This window comes from Salvelinus namaycush, chromosome 1 (genome assembly GCF_016432855.1).
Source record: "Salvelinus namaycush isolate Seneca chromosome 1, SaNama_1.0, whole genome shotgun sequence".
Classification (NCBI taxonomy): Eukaryota; Metazoa; Chordata; class Actinopteri; order Salmoniformes; family Salmonidae; genus Salvelinus; species Salvelinus namaycush.
In genome coordinates, this window is record NC_052307.1 from 55112299 (window position 1) to 55139000 (window position 26702).

Here is a 26702-nt window from a genome sequence, read left to right on the forward strand (position 1 = left end):
ATTTTATAGTATTCAAAATACAATTGAGCAAAGCTGAATAAAATATGAATATTTTCTCCAAACGATTTGGGGGAGTGCACACATGTGGCTTTTCTGTGTTGAGCGGTTAACAAAGAAACAGGTACACCTATATGCTTAATTTATAGTTATTCATGTAACTTTAGTTGTTTTTCAAATGTTGGGCTATATGTTTTGATGTTTAATATATTATAAGGCTGCATGATGAGACTAATGATGATTTGAAAAAAGTTGCTTGAAAGGCATGAGCTCTGCTTTGTTTTTTTTGCGCAGGCTGTACATACAATAGTCTCTCATTCACAATTTGACAAGCACTTCATAATTCCTCGAATTTCACGACGGCATCCCCTTTGTGGCCGTAATGCACCCTAAAAAAATCCATGCCTTTTGCGACCCGCGGGGCTGCATTGTGCCCTTCTCGGTGTGTGTGTGCTGTGCAACCCTAACCCTTGGGTGGCAGGGTAGCCTAGTGGTTAGAGCGTTGGACTAGTAACCGAAAGGTTGCAAGTTCGAATCCCCAAGGTACAAATCTGTACGCGTGTGTCCTAATCCAATTCCGAGGTGCATATTGAAGATATTTTTCGTCAGCCAACAAGATGAGTAGGCTTAACGAACAGCAAAAGCACTAGCCTATGTCAATCTACTATCCCCCACAGTACAAAAGTTGACCAATTCTATTCTGTGCGATAAATAACTATTCCAAACATAGTCTGGGACAGTTGTGGGATGCGATAGATCCCAAATTAATACAAACCTTTTTATGAAATGTCAGCAACAGATCAGAATGTTTAGCTTAAAATGTTGATAAACTAGGCTATTTCTTCACATTATAAGCGCAGCATTGCGCACATGGTAGTAGGCGAATGTTCCATTAGCGGAAAAAAGACCATAATCGAAAGTGGCCGCAAATGCAATTATGCATGTAATGCTTTTTTTATAAAGGTGCATTTTTATGATGAAAATGATCTTCCCCAAACTTGAAACTCACGTGCTGCTTATATATGCCAGTTAGGCTCTACACCCCTTGTAAAGCGGATTCATGTGTTTCATTTTAAGAAGTTATTTGCCCACTTTAGTTGTGATACAAAGCTTATTAAAACATATAGGCCTATGGGCTAGGCTGCATGAGGTGTGCGACTATGATTCGAACAAGTAAAAAAAAAAAAAAGGCATTGTTTCTTATGCTGGGCGTCTTATGCGGGGAAAAGTACTTGTCATCTATGCACTTAAATAGTAAATGGAGGACGCTTTTCCCCATGGTTTATTTTCATGCCAGCCAGGTTGGCTATACTCCTGTTGTAAATATAAGCAATGTGCTTAATATTAGGAAAGTTGAGAAATAAATATAGTAGGCCTAGCCTATAGAAAGCTGATCCTCCTTTTTTTAGTAGAGACCATCACTCTGTTTTTCCCCGCAATTGCATAGCCTATAGAAATGTTGCGCAACATGAGCTCATGGGCTCTCATGAAGTGTTCGATTAGATGTTCGATTCGATTTGCATTGATGTCAGAGTGATTAGAGGAACAATAGAGTGCTGAGTACCAGGCAGTTAGCAAGTTTGGCAGGCTACTAATGACCAGCAGCAGCATCAGAGCATGGAGAAGCCTAATTATAGTGACTCAACAGTCATGTGGAATTTGACTGCCTTCATGACTCGTGACTGTCGGTGTGGCGGTAATACAGTCACTGCAACAGCCCTAGTACTGTCCAACTAACCAGTGTCTCTGTTTTGTGTTTGAATCTGCAGGTAGCCAACTGAGTAAAGATGACCATGCACTCCTGAGTGCACAGCATCGCTCGTGTTTCCTGCTTTTTCCTGGATCATCATCGGCTCAGTGATGAACCACACCCCTAGCCCCCACATGGCCGAGGCCGCTAAGTCCGGGGCGGGCCTGCTCTGTGGCCTGGGCCTGGGGCCGGACAGGGTCCGCTCTCCTGATAGCCTGACCCACACGCCCAGCCCCACGGGGGGCACCCCCAGCTCCAGCCCTCCCCTGCTGCTCTCCCCTGGCCTGGGCGAGTCTGGGGACTGGGAGAGCCGTGAGGAGCTGCGTCTGAGGGAGCTGGAGGAGGCCAGGGCGCGAGCTGCCCAGATGGAGAAGACCATGCGCTGGTGGTCGGACTGCACGGCCAACTGGAGGGAGAAGTGGAGCAAGGTGCGCTCCGAGAGGAACCGGGCACGGGACGAGGTGCGGCAGCTCCGACAGAGGCTGGACGCCCTGACCAAGGAGCTGACAGGCGCAAGACGGGAGCGGCAGGAACTGGCCTCCGAGAACGAGACACTCAGACAGGAAGCACTGCGTCTCCGTGCTGACCAGGCCTCACCCTCCCACGCCCCCTCAGCACCACCATCCTCCTCCTCCACCCCATCCTCCTCCTCCTCACAGCCCCTTGTGGACAGCAAGCAGGACAGGGTGGACGAGGGGCCCGGGTCACCAGAACAGGAACCAGTGAGAGATGTGGACACAGAGAAACCTGACAGACAGAAGGTGGGAGAATGGTCACACACTCTAGAACCAAACAATGTCAGTAAGAGACACACTCCAGTACTCTATAACCCAGAACAGTCAGAGAATAGTTTGCACAGATCAGAGCCAGGGGAAGGTTGGTCGGAGGTCTTGGTAGAAGATAGAGCACCAGTCACTTATTTGGGCCAGCGTTTCGTCTTGTTAATGAAGAGCCAGCAGCAGATATGTCTCAGAGCTTAACCTCCAGCATTGTGCCTCAGTGGGAGCTCTGCTGAAGTGTAGCTGTTTTTCTTAAAATAGAATCCCCCTGCACAACCCTATCTTCTACCCAGGGGGCACAGACTGGGTACTGCAGCATTGGAACCCAGTTCCCTTTCTACGAGCCTCATATTCTCAGACATTTTGAAGGGAAGGGAAATTCCCTGTTAGACACAGGGAATGAAACAAGCTTTCTGTCACAGAAAAGCCTGTCATCTTGCGTGATTGGAAGCCATTGAGGCTGTTGGTGTCCTCGGATGTCCGTTGTCAATTAGACACAAGTCAAAATAGAAAAGAAAACTCCCTGAGCTGGCTCATCAGGTGTATTCAAGTCCTATTTGGAACTCGTCGTTGAGAGTTGGACAAGATGAGGTTTCTGTTTTTAGGAAACGTGAATCGTGGCAAGGAGTGTTCAGCTGTATGCAGCTCGAGCAGCAGTGAATGCAGATCAGTGTCATTAGCAATCTGACTTGACCTTCAGCCAACTCACAGATGGGGGGCTTGCTGTTTCCATGGAAACACTCGACAGACACACTTCCACACCCGTACAGAGCAGGAGGTTCACTTCAGGCATGAAAGGTAATGGCGATAACCGTGCTCAGTTTCCCAGTCTGGAGCCAAAGGGGAAACAGAAAATAAGTGAATAATGAGAAGACATACAACACAACCTGGAGGAGAATGTCCAGTCAGATTCTTCCTCAGTGGCTCACCATGGGCCAACATACACACTGAGCTCTCCCTAGGCAAGCAGCTGGCCATTTGTAATAAATCACTGTTGGATAAACAGCAGCATGAAGCTGAGCTGGGCATTGTGGGGATGCTCACATACAATCCCATTTCCTGCCCCTTCATTGTTCTCTCCCTCAGTCTTACACAGACACACTGATTGCTTCCACATGTGGCGGGCTGAGTGAGAGGAGCGGTGCTACCCGCTCACCTCCACCTCATACATTAGCCTCTAGGTCCCCCTGCTGGCCACCACTGGTAACAGCCTGTGTTTTTCCTCCTGTCTGATGTTTGTGCTCTTGAATCAGCTCTCTCAGTAACAGGAAGTTGGCAGAGGGTCCGGAGCCCTGTGTGGCTCCCAGAGACATGAAGAGACAGGAAAAAAAGGCAGTGTTTGATTACTCCGTGAAACGTCCCGGGAATGAAATTTTTACAGACAGGAAATTGGGATAGGGGGTAATATGATAGCTGCTGTACCGGCGCTGTTGAGCTAGGAAAAAACCTGGCTCCCTGGTGGGGTTTAATTAAGAAAAGTAAATATTTGAGTCTCGGAGTCCGCGTCGCTCTCCGGCCTTCTCGCTGGGAGTGGAGCTGTGATGGCTGACTTCAGGGTTTCAGAGTGGGGTGACTCCACTGCATGGTTCATCTAATCAAATCAAATGTTATTTGTCACATGCTTCGTAAACAACAGGTGTAGACTAACAGTGAATGAAATTGCATATATCCCCTCTTCCTTTTTCCTCTCTCCTTTCTGGTCATTCTCCCGGATTCTCCCGTTTACTTACGCCCTCTGTCTCTCCCTCACTCCCTTCCACTTTCTCTATAACCTGTCATTCTGTTCTTTCTATCCCTCCCTTCTCCTAGGAGCTGGAGCTGTTGGAGTCAGTGCTGAGGTCCAAGGCGGAAGGTCCAGACTCGTGGGACGCCCGTAGCGCCAGCAGCCTGCGTTCTGCCCTGAGTCGACAGGACCGCAGCCGGCTGCTCTGGGATGACATCACTGCCATGGAGGAGGACCCCGGCAAGATCAATGCCCTCCAGCTCCGCCTCGACGAATCACAGAAGGTCCTGCTCAAGGAACGCGAGTAAGGAGAGGGGATCAAGGGAGTAGGAAGGAAGACAATATTTAGAGAGGTTGAGGAATATTCGATTATGTGAAGGTGCTTTCCTCAGACATATTATGGCTCGTATGGAATTGGAGCCGTACGAGACACCTTTCATAATGCATCCGTCCATCATATTTCATTATCAGATTAGCGTTAATGTTGAGTGTGTGGAAAGTTTAGACTAGTAACTGCTCGGTCTCTTCTCTGTTCCACCCTGGCTGAGATGCCAGTCTCATAATTTACAAGCAGAGCCTCCTGTTTTTTGCCTGAGCTCAGCTCTGGCACCGCTGCAGCTTCCCACTCTCGCCAACACTACCATCAGCCACATGATCTTTAACATTAGAATCATAACTGTTTTATGAGCTCTCTGGAGGCTGCTGATTTCCGCTGGCGATTGGGTCTGCGTCTTCAGGTCCAACAATCTGGCAGAGCCCGTCTGTCTGTAAGACTGGTTTCTGTAGGGCTATTCTGGAACATTCTGGACCATTCATTCTGTCAGTGCCATAGGCACCCTGCTGACCTCAGGAGAAGACATTTGTATTCGCCCAGAATGTTGAAGTCAGCTGTCACTTTTAGCTAACCACGACATCTATCCAACTCGGTTTGGATGGCATCATGGATACATAGGATTTTGGGGACACAGGTTCTGTCAAGTCTCTTCCTTCAAAAACATGTTGAATAGGCACAGCTATTTTCCTGTATTAAACATTCAGAACTAGCATTGTGCGTGTGTTAGATTGTTCTCTGAAGGTTTGGGATCTATCTCTGTGGAATAGCCATCACCTATGTTGCTAGAGTAGTATGTAACCAACTATGTTCTCTCCCCAGGGATAAGCATGCACTCAGTAAGAGCATAGAAAAGTTGGAAACAGATCTGAACCAATGGAAACTCAAATACGAGGAGCAGAACAAGACCAAGCAGGAAGCCATGAAACAGGTGAGATTGAGGGTCACTTTTACCTTCCGATCCCCCCAACACCCCCCAACACCCGTCCAGGGGAGGCCCACCCTCTGAGGCCACGCATCAAACGGGGTAAAGGCATCAAACGTCAGCCCTTTCATCCTGGTGCTCTTAGAAGTGTTGACATCGTACTGACCATAGGAATATGGACATATACCCCCCGCGTACCTACGTCAATAGAGCCTGGCAGACATCCACCTCACACAGACACACCTGCTGAGACAGCAGCTTCAAAGAGCCAGAGCCTCCAGCTCAGAGTGTGTTTACAGGAGACTGCCACTAGGAGGCACTCTGTGCTCAGTAAAGACAAGCTCTGTGTGTGTGTGTGTGTGTGTGTGTGTGCGTGTGTCTGTCGATGTTATTGGAAAACCATGAATGGACTGGCAGGGTAGTCAGTGAAGACTGAAGAATCTCTCCGGATATCATCAAGGGCAGAGAGGCGAGGAGAAGAGGTGGTGGAGGAGAGAGGAGATGAGAGAGAGGAGAGATAAGAGGGATGAGAACAGAGAGAGCGGGAATGAATGTTTGATGAGGAGGAGAGGTGAAGGTTGAGCTGTGGCGTGTGCGTATCATGTGCCTGGACCACTGTGGGAACGCCGAGGTTAAAGGGAGAAACCGCTGTAGCCTGCACAGCTGAGTGAGAACGTCATGTTGTATGGGAGCGTATCAACCTTGAAGGTGGCTCGGTTTATAGGAGGAGAGCGAACTAACACTAAGACCATGGATGCCGATACTTTTACCAAGGAGCTTAACACCTGTAGATGTTCCTGCTGTCTGGCTGTATCCATCTCTCTCTCTCTCTCTCTCTCTCTCTCTCTCTCTCTCTCTCTCTCTCTCTCTCTCTCTCTCTCTCTCTCTCTCTCTCTCTCTCTCTCTCTCTCTCTCTCTCTCTCTCTCTCTCTCTCTCTCTCTCTCTCAGCTGAACATGTTGAAGGAGGTACACCAGGATGAGTTGGGTCGCATGTCTGAGGACCTGGAGGATGAGCTGGGAGCACGCACTAGTATGGACAAGAAACTGGCCGAGCTACGAGCAGAGGTGAGGCTTAAACACACAGCCAGTTGGCTTTTAAGCATCTATAATGGGTTGTAATGGACTGGACTCAGATAGCTTTATAGATCTCAAATCCCTTTACACTTAATGGGGGTATTTCAGCCCATTCAACATCAATTGAACTCAAGTTGACACTTGTCTCTAACTGTGACCCACTAGTTGACATGGTGGAAGTGGGAGCTGGCTGGGTGGTCAGTTTGTCACTCACGTACTAAGTTGTTATTTTTGGAGAGTATATTTCACGCCTGTGGCTTATGGTGGAGTGGAACGAGTCCTCTCCTTTGAAGTGTTCTTTAGAGCGCCTTCCTCCCATCGCCTGTCCCCCCTCAGAGGAGCGGGTCACATTGTCCCAGCGGCCCCTGGGGGCCCGACACCAGTCCACTGTCAGCCCCACGTGCCTCACGCCTCTCCTCTCTTTTCTCTCCCTCTCCTGTATTCTTCCTCATTGCCCCAGCAGCAACATCCTCCCCGCTCAACGGCGCTCGGATATCAGCCGTGAGAATACACCCTGAGCATGTTTAATGGCTCTGCTGTGGTGGCTGGCAGGCCGGGCTGCAGGAAAGGAGAGTATGATCAAAATGCTAATGGAGAGCCCCTTCACTTGTAGAGCGTTTACAAAGGGCTTTACTGTCACGACCTGGACACTGGTGCTCTGACCGACTGACTGCAGGGAGGCGTCTCTATATTCCCCTCTGGTACAGCGATTGGTTGATTCAACGTTCCCTCTGACCTCGTCCTCTCCCTCTGATTTGACATGGTTTTCCCTCCTCTCCTCCCCCACTCCCTCCTCCTCCCACTCCTCCTCAGATGGAGCGGCTGCAGGTGGAGAACGCTGCCGAGTGGGGCCGGCGGGAGCGCCTGGAGACCGAGAAGCTGGCGCTTGAGAGGGACAACAAGAAGCTGCGGGCGCAGACGGAGGACCTGGAGGAACAGCTGGCCCGTAAACGGCGGCAGGCGGCCAGTGCCCTAGACACTGACCTCAAGACCATCCAGACTGAGCTGTTTGAGAGGAACAAGGTGAGCGCAGAGAGCAGGAACCCCCCCCCTCCGTGCACCTCTGACTCCACCCTTCTGTGCACCTCTGACTAAGGCACATATGGGAGGTTCACTAGTGTGGTCTACCCAGGAGTGGTTTCATACACCCCCCGGCCTTTACCTAAGTACCTACCATTTCATGTAGCTGACTAAACTCCACTTCATGGTGAATGGAGTTTCTGATGAACTCCACCAAGGGAGTGCCGCAGAGACCAGGCTTTGTGGAATTCAGCTACATCGATTCGCCCAATGTCAATAATTCCAAAAATGTAAATGATGAAACGCTAACCTTGTACCTATGTTTGCCCTCTAGTTTGCGTGCTTTTTCGTTGTTTGCTGAAATCCATACGTTCAATAAACGTGAATCACATACAACCACGGGCTGTTTCCTTGTTGAGATTCAATTGGCACATGTGCAATTGCACCGAGTTGCCATCTTACAGCAACAGCAATGAGGAAACAGTCTGCGATTGTATTTGATGAACGTTTCTTAAAAACTAAACGACGGAAATGCACCCCAAAGACAAGCAAAGCTAAAAAGGTGTGTTTTAAGATCTCTTTAAAATATGTCCACAGTGTTGTCCCCCCCTCAGGGTCTCTGGCAAGCTATTCCAGAGGCTGGGGGAATAATAGCTAAAGGCTGCCTTTAGGTCCTAGGCTCATGAAACAATATTATATTTAACTAGGCAAGTCAGTTAAGAACAAATTCTTATTTTCAATAACGGCCTAGGAACAGTGGGTTTTACCTTTACCTTACCTTTTCAGCTCAGGGATTCGATCTTGCAACCTTGTGGTTACTAGTCCAACGCTCTAACCAGTAGGCTACCCTGCCACCCTCAATATTTGACACCATGTATCAATTTGTAAATAAATAAAAAATACTCTAGGTAGCGTCAGAACAGTCTCAATTCGTCAGGGCATGGACTACAAGGTGTCAAAAGCGTTCCACAGGGATGCTGGCCCATGTTGACTCCAATACGTCCCACAGTTGTGTCAAGTTGTCTGGATGTCCTTTGGGTGGTGCACCATTCTTGATACACACAGGAAACTGATGAGTGTGAAAAACCCAGCAGCGTTGAAGTTCTTGACACACTCAAACCGGTGCACCTGCCACCTACTACCATACCCCGGTCAAAGGCATTGAAATATTTTGTCTTACCCATTCACCCTCTGAATGGCACACATACACAATCCATGTCTCAATTGTCTCAAGGCTATAAAAATCCTTCTTTAACCTCTCCTCCCCTTCATCTACACTGATTGAAGTGGATTTAACAGGTGACTTCAATAAGCGATCATAGCATTCACCTGGTCAGTCTATGTCATGGAAAGAGCAGGTGTTCCTAATGTTTTGTACACTCAGTGAGCAATATGTTCAGAACATCAAATCGCCTCAGCATCATGATAATATCATAAGGTCTGTGGCAATTCTCAGCCCTACCTGTAACTAGGACATGTACATGTGAGTCATTTAGCAGACACTCTTATCCCAAATGAAATACAGGAGTAACCGCACATCAACAGCTTTTTGTTGTTGTTGTATATCGTCGGCTCAGGAATTCCAACCAGAGACCGTTCGCTTGCTGGCGCAACACACTTAACCTCTAGGCTATAGGATTAGCACACGTCATGCCTTCCACCCCGAGGGATACTTATTTGCAAATAGTCTCACATGAACTGGGAGACAGAGAGAGGAGTCGAAAGGAAAGTGAATGTGGGGAGCACACAGACAGGCAGATGGAGATGGTGGAACCTTGAAATCTTCAATTCAAATCTGTCTCCTCCATGCACAGTGCTACACTGCCACAGGACCCAATTATCCCGTGCTGTCCATAAATTCTGCCCATGTCACAGAGATTAAGGACCCTTATCCATCAAGAGCAGGTGGCCTGTTCCGACTGGGTAGTGTCCTTGTGCACTAGATGACATGAATGCATCATGTTGGATTGGGCTCAGTGCACTGCATGGCATGCAGCCTCCCACCAGTGCTTACGCATTACACGCTGTACAGCTGTGAATAATCTCTAGTCGTTAGGTCTCTGCCTGGTTGTTCGACACGTAGGAAATATGCCTCTCGTCAGACACGTACGAAGCATGTGTTCATCAGACAGGGTCTCTAGCTGGCTGTTGTGGAATGAGAGCGTCACACTCTGTGGCAACTGATCACGGGCGACAGCTCGGGTCACCACTGAGAGAGAATAGAGGAGACGAGAGGATATGTTGCTCTCCCTCCATCTGTCTCTCCCTCCCGCCATTCTTCCCTCTCGATCTATCTCTGTCTGGGTGTAATCTCTGGGTCCAGCTGTGCCCTGTTAGAGGAATCTATGGAGGAATAAAAACATTCGGTGTAGGCTCGTTATGAGCACCGTCCGTCTCTCTCCAGGATCCCCAGATTTATAGACTGGGCCTAAAGCACCCTGCATCACTCGTTCACTCTCTCTCTCTCTCTCTCTCTCTCTCTCTCTCTCTCTCTCTCTCTCTCTCTCTCTCTCTCTCTCTCTCTCTCTCTCTCTCTCTCTCTCTCTCTCTCTCGCAGTGCATGCTGGGTGTTTTTGGAGGCTGAGTGTTTGGTGTGGAAAGCTCTATCCTAACTAACTTTCTTGATTCTTTTCTTTACATGTTATTTTCTATGGTGGAGGGTTAATGTAGTATTTGTTTTAGCGGTATCCAAAGTTTTTTTTCAAAGTTAGGGTGGAAGAGGACAGAGTAACTTTCCTAGGGTTTGGAAGGTGTGGTGCGCGCAATGGCTTCTCAGCCCAGCGCGGAGGAGACGCTGTCGATACAGCATGGATTCAGGTGTGTTCCTGAGAATGGAGTTAAGGTGGAGGAGGTTCTGCTCGCGGTCGGTGAACAGGTAGGAGCTGAGTTTATACATTCTGCTTCTAGAATGAACAAAGCTGTGGTTGTGTTCATGAAAAGGGCTAATTTGGTTGGTAGGCTAATTGCTAGCGGAATATTTGTAAGGGATGTGTTGGTGTCAATTTCACCTCTGTCTACCCCTTCAACAAGAGTTGTAGTGGCAAATTTGCCTCCGTTTATTACGGATGATCAAATTAGGAAAGAGCTGAGTCGTTTTGGTAAGTTTGCTAGCGGTTTCCGTGTACTATCAGCAGGGTTTCAGGCAGATTCCGTTAAGCACGTTGTTTCGTTCCGGAGGCAAGTGTTTATGTTTCTGAACAACAATGAGCAACAGCTAAATGTGCACTTTAAAGTGAGACATGGGGAGGGGCTCTATGCAGGTTTTGCCAGCACAGATAGTCTACGGTGTTTTGAATGTGGGGATTTGGGGCACAAGAGTTTTGCGTGCCCACACAAAGGCCGTAGACAAGGTGAGGGTACAGGCGCCAGTGGGGGAAATCGTGTTCAAAGTGCAGGGGGTAAGGAGATGCAGACAGCAGAGGCTGGGCCTAGTCAGGCTAGAGATGGTGGGGTAGCTGTAGCTGAGTTTAGTCAGGCTAGAGATGGTGGGGTAGTGGAGGCTGGGTCTAGTCAGGCTAGAGATGGTGGGGAAGCAGAGGCCGGGTCTAGTCAGGCTAGAGATGGTGGGGTAGCTGAGGCTGGGCCTAGTTATGCTATGGAGGGTGGTGTAAAGGGTGCTGGGTCTAGGCAGGATATGGATGGTGGTATAGCAGAGGCTGAGTCTAGTCAGGCTATGGATGGTGGGGTAGCTGAGGCTGGCCCTAGTCATGCTATGGAGGGTGGTGTAGATGATGCTGGGCCTAGTCATGCTATGGAGGGTGGTGTAGATGATACTGGGTCTAGTCAGGTTATTCTAGAGGATGAGGAGAGTATAGTGGGGAAGTGTAAGAGATTAGGGGGGGAGGAGGAGGGTGTCAAGCGGAAAAGGAAAAAGGGTGTGGACAAAGGCACCATGGAAATGTTGCCTGTTGCTGTGGGTGAGGCCCTAACCAGAGAGAAAGGGCAGGTGGTCAGGGTGGGAGATAGAGAAGAGGAGGAAAGTGAGTCTGAGGAAGAGGATGAGGAGTTATTTTTTTCAGACTCTTCTTCAATTGGCCCGGAGCTGACAGCCAGTCAACCAGAGGGGTCTAAGTACACGTTGAGAGAACTGACAAGGTTCCTGAATGAGACTAAGGGGGAAAAAGTTAATCTTGAGGCTTTTTTTCCTGATCCTAGAAAGTTTGTAAGATCAGTACAACATGCTATGAGAAATGAGGGGCATGGTGTCCTCTCACCCAGGAAACGGTTTAGGTTGAGGAAGTGGGTCACAACAGTGCGTAAAGGTTTACCTTCAGACACTGTTTAAATGTTTAATTTCTTTCTGACACTGGGGCTTTTTGAGCTTTGCTATTGGTCTATTTCTCTGCTGGCTTTTCTCCCACTTCTTATGGAGACTCTTCGGGTAGGCTCGCTTAATATAAATGGCGCCAGAGATGCGGGAAAGAGGAGTGTGTTGGGTGAATATGTAAAACAAAAAAAAGTACAGGCGTTGTTTCTGCAGGAGACGCATAGTGATGTGGTGAATGAAGTTGATTGGGGGCTCTGGTGGAAAGGGGCAAGTGTGTTGAGCCATGGGACAAATCTTAGTGCAGGGGTGGCAGTCCTTTTTGCACCGGGTCTGTCTGTAAAAATTTGCTCCTCAAAGGAGGTGTGTAAGGGCAGGTTGCTTGTTGTTAAAGCAGAAATTAACAGCATGGGTTTTGTTTTTATAAATGTGTATGCGCCTAACACAGGGAGAGAAAGAGGGGTTCTATTTGGGAGTCTTAGACAGGAACTCTCACAAGTAGCGCCTGAGGAGACGCTGGTGATCGGAGGTGACTGGAACTGTACAATGGATTTTACAAAAGACAGAAATGGGGAAGAGCCTCATTCAGTGTCAGTGGGAGTGTTAGGGGACATCATTAATCAGTTTGACCTAGTGGATGTTTGGAGAACTAAACATCCAAACACAAGACAGTATACATGGGTGAAGGTCTTTGGGGCTAGGGTGAGTGCAGCTCGACTTGATCGTTTTTACATGTCCAGGAATCAGAGCAATAGGCTGCTGGGCGCTACCATTCTCCCAGTGGGGTTTTCGGATCACCACATAACCATGGCTCGGCTGTCTATTTCACCAGGGCCCCGGCAGGCATCTTATTGGAAGTTCAATGTAAAGCTCTTACAAGATGCCACTTTTTGCTCAGGTTTCCAGACTTTTTGGGAAAGGTGGGGGCAGCGAAGAGAGGAGTATGAGTCTCTGAGTCAATGGTGGGATGTGGGGAAAGTGCAAATTCGGCTTTTCTGTCAACAGTACACAGCTCTCTCATCCTCAGAGGCTAGGAGAGTATTGGGGGAACTAGAGCGGTGTATTAGTGAGATGGAGGTAGAGATGGTGGGGCAAGGCAATGTAGGCCTCCAGGCTAATTTAGCCGAATTACGTAGGGACCTGGGCAGTTTTTTCCAGGTTAAAGCAAAGGGAGCACTTGTAAGAGCTAGGTTCTCCATGCTCAAGGAGATGGATGCTCCCAGCTCCTTCTTCTTTGGTTTGGAAAGACAGAGCAGTGAAGCCAAGGGTATGCATTGTTTACGGCTCTCTGATGGGCGGGTGACCTCTGTGGTGGGGGAGATGCGGGAGCGGACTGTGGAGTTTTATACTGAATTGTATAGGGCAGAAATGTGTGATCCTATGTGTGCTCAGGTCTTGTTCGCAGGACTCCCTAAGCTCTCTCGGGCACAGAGGGATGAAATGGACATTCCTCTGTTGTCACATGAACTGGCAGAGGCCGTAACCCAGATGTCCCCCGGTCGTGCACCGGGGGTCGATGGACTCCCAGTGGAGTTTTACAAAAAATTCTGGGGAACAATTGGACAGGACTTCTTTTGCGTCTTGCGTGAATGCGTCGGGGTAGGAGAGTTGCCGATGAGCTGCCGTCGGGCGGCTCTGACTCTCCTGCCCAAAAAAGGGGACTTGTGTGAACTTAAGAACTGGAGGCCTGTGGCATTACTCTGTGCGGACTACAAGATTTTTGCCAAGGTCCTCTCTAACAGACTGAAGTCCCATCTGGACTCTATAATACACAAGGACCAGACATATTGTGTACCGGGACGCTCAATCACGGACAACTTGTTCTTGATTAGGGACATGTTGGACTTGTCGAGAGGTTCTAATGTGAACTTTGGACTGGTCTCTTTAGATCAAGAGAAGGCCTTTGATAGAGTGGATCATGAGTATCTGTTTAATGTGATGTCTGTGTTTGGGTTTGGGAAGAGTTTTGTGACCTGTGTGAAGCTGTTGTATGCTGGGGCGTCATGTATGGTTAAGGTGGGAGGGGGGCTCAGTAGGCCAGTCTGGGTGAGACGGGGCATTAGACAAGGATGCCCTCTATCTGGGCAGCTATACACACTAGCCATTGAGCCTTTTTTAGGACTGCTACGCAGGAGACTGCAGGGAGTGTGCTGGACAGGCATGGGTGTGGTGACAGGAATAGCAGTCTCAGCATATGCAGATTATGTTTCTGTGATGGTCAGGGAGGGGCAAGATATGCAGGAACTAGAGACTAGTCTGAAGGTGTACGAGGGAGCTTCATCAGCTAAGGTAAACTGGGGAAAGAGCAAAGCTCTGTTATGTGGGGCATGGGGGGATAGGGCTCCTCCTCTCCTTCCAGGGGGTTTGCAGTGGGGTTGTGAAGGGCTTAAAGTGTTGGGGGTGTACCTGGGCTCGGAGAGGTGGGTCAGGAAGAACTGGGAGGGGCTGTCACAGGCAGTGGTGTCAAGACTGGCCAGGTGGAGGTGGCTCCTATCTCAAGTGTCATATAGAGGGAGGGTGCTGATAATTAACAACCTGGTGGCATCTTCCTTGTGGCATAAACTGGCTGTCCTCAACCCCCCCGCCGGTCTGCTTGCAGACCTGCAACGCAAGCTGGTGGACTTCTTTTGGTCGGGACATCACTGGCTGAAGGCAGCAGTGTTGTACATGACCGTCCACGAAGGAGGACAGGGCCTGGTGGAACTGGAGAGCAGGATGGCTGCTTTCCGGCTAAAGGCGGTGCAGAGACTGCTGTACCATAATGATGTTGGCTGGAGGGAACCAGCATGCGCGCTGCTGAGGAGAGCTGGCGGATTAGGGTTGGACCGGCAGCTGTTCCTCATGAAGCTGGAGAGACTGAGTACAGCAGGTCTCTCAGAGTTTTACTCTGCGGTGCTGAGGACCTGGCAGCTATTAAGGCCCACACGAGAAAGGGGTGTGGAGCCTGGGCAGTGGGTGTGGGAGGAGCCTATTTTCCACAACCCAGCCATCCCTTTGAGATCGGTTCAGGGTGACCTGAGAATGCTGGGAGAGGAGGGGTGGAAAACCCCGGAGGTCTTGGCTCAACAAACAGGAATAACGTCTCTTAGGCTGCTGGAGAGATTCCTGGAGGAGGTCCAGGAGGCACTGTCTGAGCAGGTAAGGGGGGTGTTTGAGAGGCCAAAGGGAGAGGGGCCACCAATGTTTCCGCCACTGCAGGTGACGGCAGAGACTGGAGACTGGCAAGGGGGTCTGGAGGACTTGTTAGATTTTAACACTCCGAGCCTGGGGGAGTTTGAGGGGGTGGGAGGTAAAGCCCTCTACAACCTCTGCGTTAAGGTTAGGAACATTAGAAGCCTAACAGGAGTGAAGGCACATCAGTGGCACGGGGTATGTGGGGTGGAGAGTATGGTGGGGTTTAGATGGAGGGCGCTCTACAAACCCCCAGTACCAAAGAGGTCAGGGGACCTCCAGTGGAGGGTTCTTCATGGAGCCCTGGCCACTAACAGCTGGTTGGCACGGGTTGATCCGGGAATTGGGCAGGGGTGTCCTTTCTGTCAAATGAAAGAAACTGTGATTCATGTGTTTTCTGTGTGCACCAGGTTAATGCCATTAATGTCTCTGTTGGAATGTCTGTGTGAGAGGTTGGGGGTGGTTTTTGCTGTTGGGATGTTTATAATGGGATACAGGTATTCGAGTAAGGAGAAAGCAAAATGTGTGTTGTTGAATTTTCTGTTTGCTCAGGCAAAGTTAGCTATTTGGCTAACAAGGAGAAACAGGGTCAAAGGTGGGGGGATAACAGACCCTTTACTACTGTTTAATGGGATGGTCTCTGCGCGCCTTAGGGTTGAGTTTGAGTTCTATAAAATGATAAAATGTGTGGAGATGTTTGAAGAGATATGGTGTGTTGGGGGGGCTGTCTGTATAGCTGGGGAAGATGTTTTGGATATACGGTTGTAGTAGTGGGTATCGTTTTTGTGTATGGTGATTTGTATCATTTGGTAGATGGAAAGGTGAGTATGGTACATGTATGCAGTACAGGCTATATTTTGTTTTTTTATTTTTTTATTTTGGGGGGGTGGCGAGTTTGAAATGAAATGAGAATGTTTCAGTAAAGAAAGACAAAAAGTCAAAAGTCAAAGTCTCTCTCTCTCTCTCTCTCTCTCTCTCTCTCTCTCTCTCTCTCTCTCTCTCCCGCACTCTCACTCAACACTCACTCTCCTTTAGTAACTTATTTACTCGCTCTTCCGCCCACTCGCTCGCTCACTCACTCACTCACTCACTCACTCACTCACTCACTCACTCACTCACTCACTCACTCACTCACTCACTCACTCACTCACTCACTCACTCACTCACTCACTCACTCACTCACTCACTCACTCACTCACTCACTCACTCACTCACTCACTCACTCACTCACTCACTCACTTACTCACTCGTTCTCTCACCTTCCCACTCACTCATTCACTCTCTCTTTCTTTCTTTCTCTCTCTCTCTCTCTCTCGCGCGCTCTCTCACCCACCTACCCACTCACTCATTCATCCTCCCTCTCTCATCCAGTCATTCTCACACACTCTCTGTCAGCCAGGGTGGGGTGGCGAGAGGGAGGAGGAGCAAAACGATGGATCGATGAAGGATGGTAGCGAAAGATAGAGGACAACAGGGAGTAAGTGAGAGTGTGGAGAGTAGAAGACCTGAAAAGAAGAGGCCAAGCACCAGATAAGGAATAGGATGTGTGTGTGTCTCCAGTATACAAATAGGCCAGGCCTGGAGACACTGAGACTGTGTGGCTGATGGATGTCCTTCCCTGTGTGTTGTTGAGGCAGGGTATCGATCGAGACAGGGGCAGAGAAACACGCAGAGCGATTAAGACACTGTGGCGACACCGACAAAGAACAAAGTGTGATTGATACCAAAATCAGACCCATCCCCAGCCCAGGCTTTCTGAGCAACTCACGGCCAGCTAGGAGATTGATGTCCTCTGTCGCGGTGCAATTCAGATGGCCTGAGGAGAGAGAGGGGGAATGGGACTGTGTTTGTGTGTGTTTCTGTGTGTTGTCATCCGTCTTGGTGTGTAGGCTACTGTGGGTTTGTTCCCCCTGTGTGTGTGTGTGTGTGTGTGCGTGCGTGCGTGCATGTATTGGTTCCATTGGTCACATTGAAGACAAGTTAAACTGCAGCCTATTGATGAAGAAAGTAAAGTGCAGAGAGAGAGAGGTAAAGACAGGTTTGATACATGTATTTAATCAGAGGCTGAGCTGAGAGCCACAGTGCCAGTCACATCCTGTGGTGGTTTATCAGTGTGCTGTCGAAGCTGTCTGACACACACTACCCCTGTGTTCCCTACAGGCTATCTCTACTCTTCCTCCTCCCAGAGGACTCGTACAAGGCCAAGCCCTGTCTCCCTATGTGAGATAGCGTTCTGTCTGTCTGTCTGTCTGTCTGTCTGTCTGTCTGTCTGTCTGTCTGTCTGTCTGTCTGTCTGTCTGTCTGTCTGTCTGTCTGTCTGTCTGTCTGTCTGTCTGTCTGTCTGTCTGTCTGTCGTGAATGCAGTTTGGTATCAGTATGTGTGTGTGAGAGACATAGATCGGGGTTAAACTGTACATGTGTGGTGTGATGTGTGTGTGTGTGTGTGTGTGTGTGAGCCTATCAGCAGTACTAACTCTACAGCATCCTTTAAACTGGAATTGTCCTGGTACTGTAGGTTGTCTTTGTTGAAGAGGTGGTTGTGGACTGTTTGTTGGTTGTTGTTGACTTGGATCCATGCTGTTTTCCAGGAGGTGAGTCCCTTCTTCATAGTGCCAGTCTGTAACAATGGGCCGTCAATGGGCCGTCCCTCTAGCCAACTGTGGCCCAGCCAAGAAGCACACACCCTTTACCATCGCCAGCATCCCCACTGAGATCTGGCTTACCCTACTGTCTCACCATCTGCGCATGTGTGAGTGTGTGTGTGTGCTCATGCATATGTGTCTGTGCGCGTGCCTGCGTGTGTGTGTGGGTGTGGGTGTGTGTGTGTGTCTGCGTTGCAGGTAGTTAATCATGACGCCTCTGTAGATGATTATAGACTGCTGCATATGCTGAAGGTGACAAGGAGAACTGCTCGGCTATATATTAGAATATTATACACCTGGCTTCATCTTTGATGCTCGATGAATAAGATGAATCCCCCTATGTGCAGAGACAAGCCCCTGCCCTCACTGACACACATACACACACACACACACACACACACAGCACATGTACAGTTTAACCCCGATCTCTCTCACACACAAGGACTTACACTTACTCACACGTTTCTCTCATGTCTCTGCCAGCACTGCTTTCCTCCACATTATGAAGCCCTAGTAAACGATGTGACACATGTTCAGATGCCAGTACAGAAATGACATTTAATTTAGAGCGCAGCGGGATTCTATTTCAGCTTCATACACAGATCCAGACATCTGTGCGTAAACAAATCTTAGGTTAAAGATGAATGTGGAAGCACAGTTCCTAGTACTGTGTGAAGCGGCAGTGTGGGAGACAGGAGACAGGAGAGACAGGAGAGACAGGAGAGACAGGAGAGACAGGAGAGAGAGAGAGAGAGAGAGAGAGAGAGAGAGAGAGAGAGAGAGAGAGAGAGAGAGAGAGAGAGAGAGAGAGAGAGAGAGAGAGAGAGAGAGACGAGAGACGAGAGACGAGAGACGAGAGAGAGAGACGAGAGAGATCGATCACCAGGTCAACCAGAGGAGGCTGGTTTTGGAGACAGACGCCATAGGAGGATGGGCTCATTGTAATGGCTGGAATGGAATCAATGAAATGGTACCAAACACATGGAAACAACGTGTTTTACTCCGTTCCATTGATCCAATTCCAGCCATTAGTGTGAGCCCATCCTCCCATAGCTCCTTCCACCAGCCTCCCCTGAGGTCAACCCTGTACAAGCTGCAGAATTCAAACATCAGCTGTTTGAAACATCAAAGAAAGACAGAGTAAGGAGCTCAAGGTAATGCACTCACTCTGTTCTTTCTCTCCCCCATCTCTCTCTCTCGCTCTCTCTCCCTCTTTCTCTCTCTCTCTCTCCCCATCTCTCTCTCTCTCCCCCATCTCTCACTCTCCATCTCTCTGTCCCCCTCTCTCTCTCCTTCCTCTCTCTTTCTCTCACTCGCTTTCTCTCGCTCTCTCTATCGCCCTCTCTATCCGCCTCCTTCCTTCCTTCCTTCCTTCCTTCCTTCCTTCCTTCCTTCCTTCCTTCCTTCCTTCCTTCCTTCCTTCCTTCCTTCCTTCCTTCCTTCCTTCCTTCCTTCCTTCCTTCCTTCCTTCCTTCCTTCCTTCCTTCCTTCCTTCCTTCCTTCCTCTCTCTATCTCTCTTGCCCTCTCTCTCTCTACCCCCCTCTCTCTCCTTCCTCTCTCTCTCTCTCTCTCTCCCTCTCTCTCTCTCTCTCCCACTCTTGCTTCCTATCTCTACACCCTCTGTCTCCCCCTCTACTCCCTCTGGATATGCCCACTGGAAAAATAAAGAGAGCTTTGTTTAATGACAAGCCTCCCAGTCTCTCACCAAGGACCGGAACCTTGGCTGTGAGGAGCCTCTCACCTCTCTGAGTGGGTTTGTGAAGGGGTTTGTGTCAGACCCAGCCAGATAACAGAAATCCTTGTGTAACAGTGAATAGAACATCATGTTTGGTGAGAAATAGGCCTTGGAGTTTTTTTCTGAAGTGTACAGGTTTCCCCCCCCCCCTCTCTCTCTTTCTCTTTCTCTTTCTCTTTCTCTTTCTCTTTCTCTCTCTTCTCTCTCTTCTCTCTCTTCTCTCTCTTCTCTCTATCTTTCTCAATTCAATTCTCTCTCTCTCTGACCCTCTGTCTCTGTTTCTCTCTTTCTCTCGCTCTCTCTTTATCTTTCTCAAACACAAGTAAACCCAACCAAACCTCTCCACCCCCCCCCCCCTCCTGAAACAGCTGCCCCTGCTCTACCCTGCAGATGCGATGCCCCCCACCCCCAGGCCCCTCCCATCTCCTGGAATAAAACCTGACCGCTCACCAATCACACTGATTAATGAGCCCATACACACTGCTCATCTGCTCTGCCTGAATAATGGACTGACTCTCTCATACTGTTGCTGCTGGTTAACAGGTTACACTAGTTAGTTAGCTTCATTGTCATCACAGGGTCTGTCGCATGGGTTTGCAATGTGTGCGTTTCATTGAGGGTGATACATTTAAATTGCGTTTGTGGCAGTGTTTGTGTTTGTGTGTGTGTGTACCTGTACCCACATTCATTGTTTTGTTGTCGTTCCGTGCGCGCGTGTGCGTGCGTATGTAGATGAGCTCTCCTGGTGTGTGGTTATAACATCTGGGGTTAATTAGTGTGAAATGATTTGTCTTGTGCCTCAGATTCAGGGTCTCCTGTCTCAGTACTTCTCCATTTGGACCTGCTGTGCTTTCCGTGAGGGAGTCTTCTCTTTCATATCCCCGTCGCTCTCACCGCCTCGCCCTCCCCCCTTCCTCTCTCTCCTCCTCCCTCTGATCCTCCATGAATGCTCATTGTTAATCCGTAGCGTGCACAGCCTTGCGTGACAAGGACGTCTGAATGTTGAACGTGCTGTCGCGCGCTGTGTGACGGAGGGGAAGGAATCATGCTACAGTGCACAGGACGTAACCGTCTCCAGTGTGTCAGAGCAGAACCAGTGGACATCAGTCAGTGTGACGCAGCTCTCCCCTGAAGTCCATTCAGCCTAAGCAGGCCTGTTAGTTGCAGGTAGGCCATGTGGCCTGTGCTCAGTGTAAATGACTCCATTACTGCTTGCCTGAATGGCTTATTTATGAGCCTGGTCGCTAATGCAGCAGTTCGCAGGCAGCCCAGAGACGTCATTAAGACTGAGAGAGAGAGCTGGAGTGGCACTGAGTCCGACAAGGGACACAGAGCAGGTACAGGAGATTGTAGAGAGAGAGAGGGGGGGGGGTGTTTGTCTCTGTGTGTGTTATGTGTTCCTGTGTGTGTGAAGGGCAAAAATAACTGCTATACTATAAATGTGCGGCAGGAGAAGCAGAGAGGAAAACAGAGAGGAAGGCATTTTACTGATACCGTGCAGAAACGGAGGTAATTTGAGGGAACATGCTTTTCAGGCTGGAGGACTGAGATAAACGTGTGTGTGTGTGTGTGTGTGTGTGTGTGTGTGTGTGTGTGTGTGTGTGTGTGTGTGTGTGTGTGTGTGTGTGTGTGTGTGTGTGTGTGTGTGTGTGTGTGTGTGTGTGTGTGTGTGTGTGTGTGTGTGTGTGTGTGTGTGTGACAGTGAGAGAGCAAAAAATCTGCCCTGATGTGTGCTTCTGACAGGACAGACCTAGCTTCCTTCCCTCTCTCTCTCCAAGGAGCAGCTTTTTAACCTGACATTTATTCTCGGCTATGAGGAGAGAGGTACGTTACAGGGTGAGGGTCAGCAAAATATCTTTATGAGAAAGGGAGGAGGGGAACAGGACTAGAGGGAAAGGAGAGGTGAAAGGAAGGTTAGAGGAAAAAGGTATGGGTTTGTATGGAAGAGGGCAGTCATAGTTGTATGGATGTGGACGAGAACAGAGCAGAGCAGTGGCATTGTAGAGAAGTTAAACACTCGCTTTGAGGATGGTGAGCAAGAGCACCAGTATTGAAGAGAGAAGCAGGAGAGGAAGGCGAGGGTAGGCCAAGGAGCGGGCGGCAGGGGCAGGTGTCGTAGGGCCGGGGCGTGGCCAGGGTAATGAGTTTGCTCCGTTGCCAGGTGCGTGGGGAGATGAACTCCGGCAGTTGCAGTTGGTGACCCCAAGGCCATGCACCTGCTCTGTCAATTACTGTCGTTGGGCTCTGCTATCCTACACAGGGGCAACCCTGGCCGTGGCCAGGTCTACTTGGTGGTGTGTGTGTTTATTATCGCCTATAGGGAGGCTCTACATCCTAGGCAGAGGGAGAGCTTCAGCTATATTATGACTAAGTGTTTGCTTTGAAAATATTACAGATATTTAATTATGGACATTGCAGCCTGCAAACTGAATTTTAGACTGTGATCGGTATGGTCCAGGGCAGACTGGTTGAGGCTGTCGAGCCTTTAACACTGCATTCAACCAGCCCAGTTGGATCCGTCTGTAGAATGGCAGGTATAGACAGTACCCATGGACACGTTCCGTTGCCAAACATTGTCGACCGTTCCAAAATGTTGTGCTGAACACACCCCGGGGAACTGTGTGAGCAGGCTGTCTGGCGGAGGTGTAGACTGGGGGGTAGGTGTTCCCTCTGGCAGCTCTTTGGTGCCTCTAGGGGGCCACTGTGAATCACACACCTGGCTCAGTGGCTCTCAGTAGAGATAGGCTTATGGAGCCGTTAGCTGACTGTGGAACCATTACCACCCCAGTGCCCCCAGTTTCCCATTGATGAATCACTCTGTCACTATCTTCTCTCTCCCTCCGCCTCTCCCATTTCCATAGACTTGATCTAATCCTGACCAATCGTGCTGGAGCATAGCAATAGGCTCCGTTCCCTCAGGCAGCCTCATAATCTACCCAATTCTACTATCCAGGGTATGTGTGTGTGTGTGTGTGTCTGTGTGTGGATTGGGTGGGCGTGCAGTGTGTGGGTCTAAATGAATACTATATTACGTTTTATAAAACCTGTAGGGGAAAGTGGAGTGTGTAAGCGAGATTCCTGAACAATCATTGATGTCTGTGTATCTCTGTCTTGGCTGTGCATCCGTGTGTGCATGTGCTGTATGCATGGCCACAGTATGTGTGGGTCTCAATATACATGTATGAAAATATGCTAAGGGTAGAGGAGGAGGGGAAACGGGAGTGGGTGGAAGATATCATGTGTGAATAATGTCTGCGTTGCATAAAGCTTTTTAGTCTTTCTCCATCTTGGCTTTAATAAAAAAAAAATGTTTAACCTTTATATAACTAGGCAAGTCAGTTAAGAACAAATTCTTATTTACAATGACGGCCTACCACGGCCGAACCCGGACGACGCTGGGCCAATTGTGCGCCGCCCGTGGGACTCCCAATCGCGGCCAGATGTGATACAGCCTGGATTCGAACCAGGCTGTATCTGGTTTGGCTGTTCAGTATGTGTTGGTCATTTTGTGTGTCTTGTCTTCGTGTTAATGTTAGTGTGCGTGTGGTTACTTTGACTAGAGTGTGTAGTGTATTGTGTCTAGTGTGTGTCTTTGTTTCAGTGCCAGCAGATGTTACGGCAGATTTCAGGGTCTTGGAGCCAGTCAAGGAGAAACATTTAACAGCAAGCCTTGAGTGACACCCTCCTTTATCTAGCTCCCTCCAACCAATCTACCTCTCTTTATTTATTTACTAATTGGCTATGGGGCAGGATTGTCTTACTGCTCATGTGTGTTTCTGTCAAGCTTGGTGTGAAAAATTTATCTGGAAGGATGTTTCCTACATGTGTCATTCCATGGCTCTTCATCTGTGTGTTACATTTGATGTGCCTTTTGGACAGAATTCTTCCAGTGTGTGCGTGCGTGTGTGCGTGCGTGCGTGCGTGCGTGCGTGCGTGCGTGCGTGCGTGCGTGCGCGCGCACACACTCCCAGCAGTGTGTCTGTGAATCAGTTTGAGTGCGAAATCTCCATCTCTCACCTCACCTCCAGTGAGTATCTTCATCATCATAGATCATTCATCAGTCTCTCCCTCGTGTTTTATGTAGACTCAGCTCTTTTGCCCGGCAACTCTCCCTCCTCTCTCTATCGAAGCGGTCCCTTCACGGAGGACACTCAGACCCACATTACAGCTGAGTGAAACGTTCGATCCAGCAGTAGGGAATGCTGTCTGATTCCGCGGCGTCTCACTGACTTCCAAGATCCGAACTCTGAAGCGGTTCTTTGTCAGATGATGCGATGCAGTGATGTCATGCGTTTCCGAGTGTACTCTCTTTATTTCTTCTCTTGGATATCGCACTGTCATCTTTGCCTTCTTGTTCTTCTCCCCTTTTTCTCTTTTTTTCGTGTCGCTTTTTCTCCCGGGAAATTCCCTTTGTTCTTAGTCTTCACCTCTGCCCTGTTTATTCCTGCTCGCAGCCCCTCCCTTACCCCTCTCCTCCCTCTCATTCCCCCCCCGTGTCTCCCCCTCCTTCTCTCCCTTTGTCTAAACTAGGCACTTGATGAGGGCATTCTCCCTGTCTGTCCTTGTGTGTCTCTATGTATATAGTATCTATCCAGACCTTATGACCCCCTTCCACTTAACCCCTATCACATCTCACATCAATCAACCAAACAATTATCTGCATGAGTTCATACGTGACCGGGGATTTCCTGCTCAAAGTACACCATCTACTACTAATGTTGCCACTGTACCACCGCTGCTACGAACAAGCCTGATCCTTTTAGTTTGATAAAAAGATACAATGATGATTGTTTTATTAGTATTAAGGCTACAGTACACCAAATGGCAGTTTTGTGGATCAGGGTTTTGTGGTTGCATTGTTCATTTCGAAGTTTTTGAAAACCTTGGTGTTGTATCGTAAATCATCTTCCCCTTTACAGCGGGCTCCTCCACTATCACCACACACACGGTCTCCGGGCCAGATAGTGCTGTTCTACGTGCTGTACAATAGTAATCCATTTCAATGTCAAATTGCTTTATTAGCATGAGATAAGAATGTACAGTACGTATTGCCAAAACGCACTTTGGAAATGGAATGATTCATTAACAGTACAACACCTTGCCCAAACCGGCTGCACGCGTGCGCCATCGTGCGCTATCGTGCATAAATTTATTTTGCCCCCCCCACACCAAACGCGATCACGACACGCAGGTTAAAATATCAAAACAAACTCTGAACCAATGACATTAATTTTGGGACAGGTCGAAAAGCATTAAACATGTATGGCAATTTAGCTAGTTAGCTTGCGCTTGCTAGCTAACGTTAATTTGTCCTATTTAGCTAGCTTGCTGTTGCTAGCTAATTTGTCCTGGGATATTAACATTGAGTTGTTATTCTACCTGAAATGCACAAGGATCTCTACTCCGACAATTAATCCACACATAAAACGGCCAACCGAATCGTTTCTAGTCATCTCTCCTCCTTCCAGGCTTTTTCATCGTTTAAATTATATGGTGATCGCATCTAAACTTTCATTGTGTTACCACGACTACCAGCAAAACAGTTCGTCTTTCTATCACCCACGTGGGTATAACCAATGAGGAGATGGCATGTGGGTACCTGCTTCTATAAACCAATGAGGAGATGGGAGAGGCAGGACTTGCAGCGCGATCTGTGTCAGAAATAGGAACGACATCTATTTTAGCCCTTGGTGTCGCAGACGCTTGTTGGCGCGCGCAAGCAGTGTGGGTGCAATAATTGAATAACATGGATTTCTAAATGTATTTTGCGACGCTCGCGCACGCGACGTGTCCGGTCTGGTCAGCATGTTAGCATCCTCAACAAAAAAAATGATCAAGATTGTCAACGCAACGACATTCAGTAAAAACAATAATCGCGGGTGGGGTTGTGTTAGAAATGAAAATCAGCATCAACAACAAAATAAACATACAATGGACAGTAAGTAGTGAGTCATCCTCGAGTCATGCATTGGTAGTCATGCACCAGGGTTAACTGTATTTTATACTGGGACTCCCAGACGAGGCTCTAGAAGTAGGCCATGTCCTCGATTTGATGTGACCTAGAAACAAAGAGTCAAGGAACATTTTCTTTCCAGGTGGTCTGGGGATTCAAGTTTTTTTTTGTGTGTGTGTTCACGTTCTTGTGTGTGTGTATCCCCTCATCCAGTCCTAGTCTTGGCAATACTGGGAGTTGTGGGAGCCACATCATGCATGTGTTTTCACACAGTCTGGACACTTGATTATCACATTGAATTATTCATGAACCATGTGCTCCCTCTAATCTCTCTCTCTCTTTCTCTCCCTCTCTCTCTCTCTCTCTCTCTCTTTCTCTCTCTCTCCCTCTCTCTCTTTCTCTCTCTCTATTTCTCTCTTTCTCTCCCTTTCTCTCTCTTCTCCTGTACACAGCACTTTAGCCTCTCTGTTGTCACTCTAACCTAGCTGTGTGTTATTTAAAGTGTCTCTGTGTGTGAGCTAGTGTACAGGTCAGGGGGCAGTCACTGTGGGAGCCATATCCAGCCTGACAGAACACACGAAAGCCGCAGAAACACATCAATAATTCACCTTTAATCAAGGACTCAATCGGCCCGCTGAGACCAGTGGGGTGGCATTGGATGTATTTCCCCTGTTGTGTGTCCATGGCCTCCCTGACTATTCCTCCCATCTTCCACTTCTCTGGTTCTACCTATGTGAGTTTTCTGTGACAGTATGGTTAGAGAGTAGGGCAGGCCCCATTTAGTCGACTGTTCTAATGTTTAGTCGATAGACTGTTGGTCGACCTAGATTTCTTTAGCCAAGCAGTAGCAACAAAAAAAAAGTTTTTTCCACGACTTCTATCTCAAGGCCATCAAACTGCTAAACAGCAATCACTAACTCAGAGAGGCTGCTGCCTACGTTGAGACCCAATCACTGGACACTTTAATAAATGGATCACTAGTCACTTTGAACAATGCCACTTTAAATAATGCCACTTTAATAATGTTTACATATCTTACATTACTCATATCACATGTATATGCTGTATTTTATACCATCTACTGCACCTTGCCTATGCCGCTCGGTCATCGCTCATCCATATACTTATATGTACATATTCTCATTCACCCCTTTAGATTTGTGTGTATTAGGTAGTTGTTGGGGAATTGTTAGATTACTTGTTAGATATCACTGCACTGCTGGAACTAGAAGCACATGCATTTCGTTACACTCGCATTAACATCTGCTAACCCTGTGTATGTCACCAATACAGTTTGATTTGATTTGAACTAGTCTAATGTATTCCACACATCTGA

At 48.5% G+C, this 26702-nt stretch overlaps 1 protein-coding gene across 1 annotated transcript in view; it reads left to right on the forward strand.

Moving 5' to 3' along the window:
- The window catches only part of LOC120055896 (coiled-coil domain-containing protein 102A), a 70290-nt gene that overhangs the window by 24703 nt on the left and 18885 nt on the right, over positions 1–26702 (forward strand). Inside the window, exons 2-6 of the mRNA XM_039003939.1 lie at positions 1767–2508; positions 4336–4553; positions 5403–5511; positions 6455–6571; positions 7394–7603. Of these exons, the coding sequence (XP_038859867.1) occupies positions 1858–2508; positions 4336–4553; positions 5403–5511; positions 6455–6571; positions 7394–7603 (1305 nt within the window). The 5' untranslated portion in view covers positions 1767–1857. The remainder of the gene's footprint in view (positions 1–1766; positions 2509–4335; positions 4554–5402; positions 5512–6454; positions 6572–7393; positions 7604–26702) is intronic.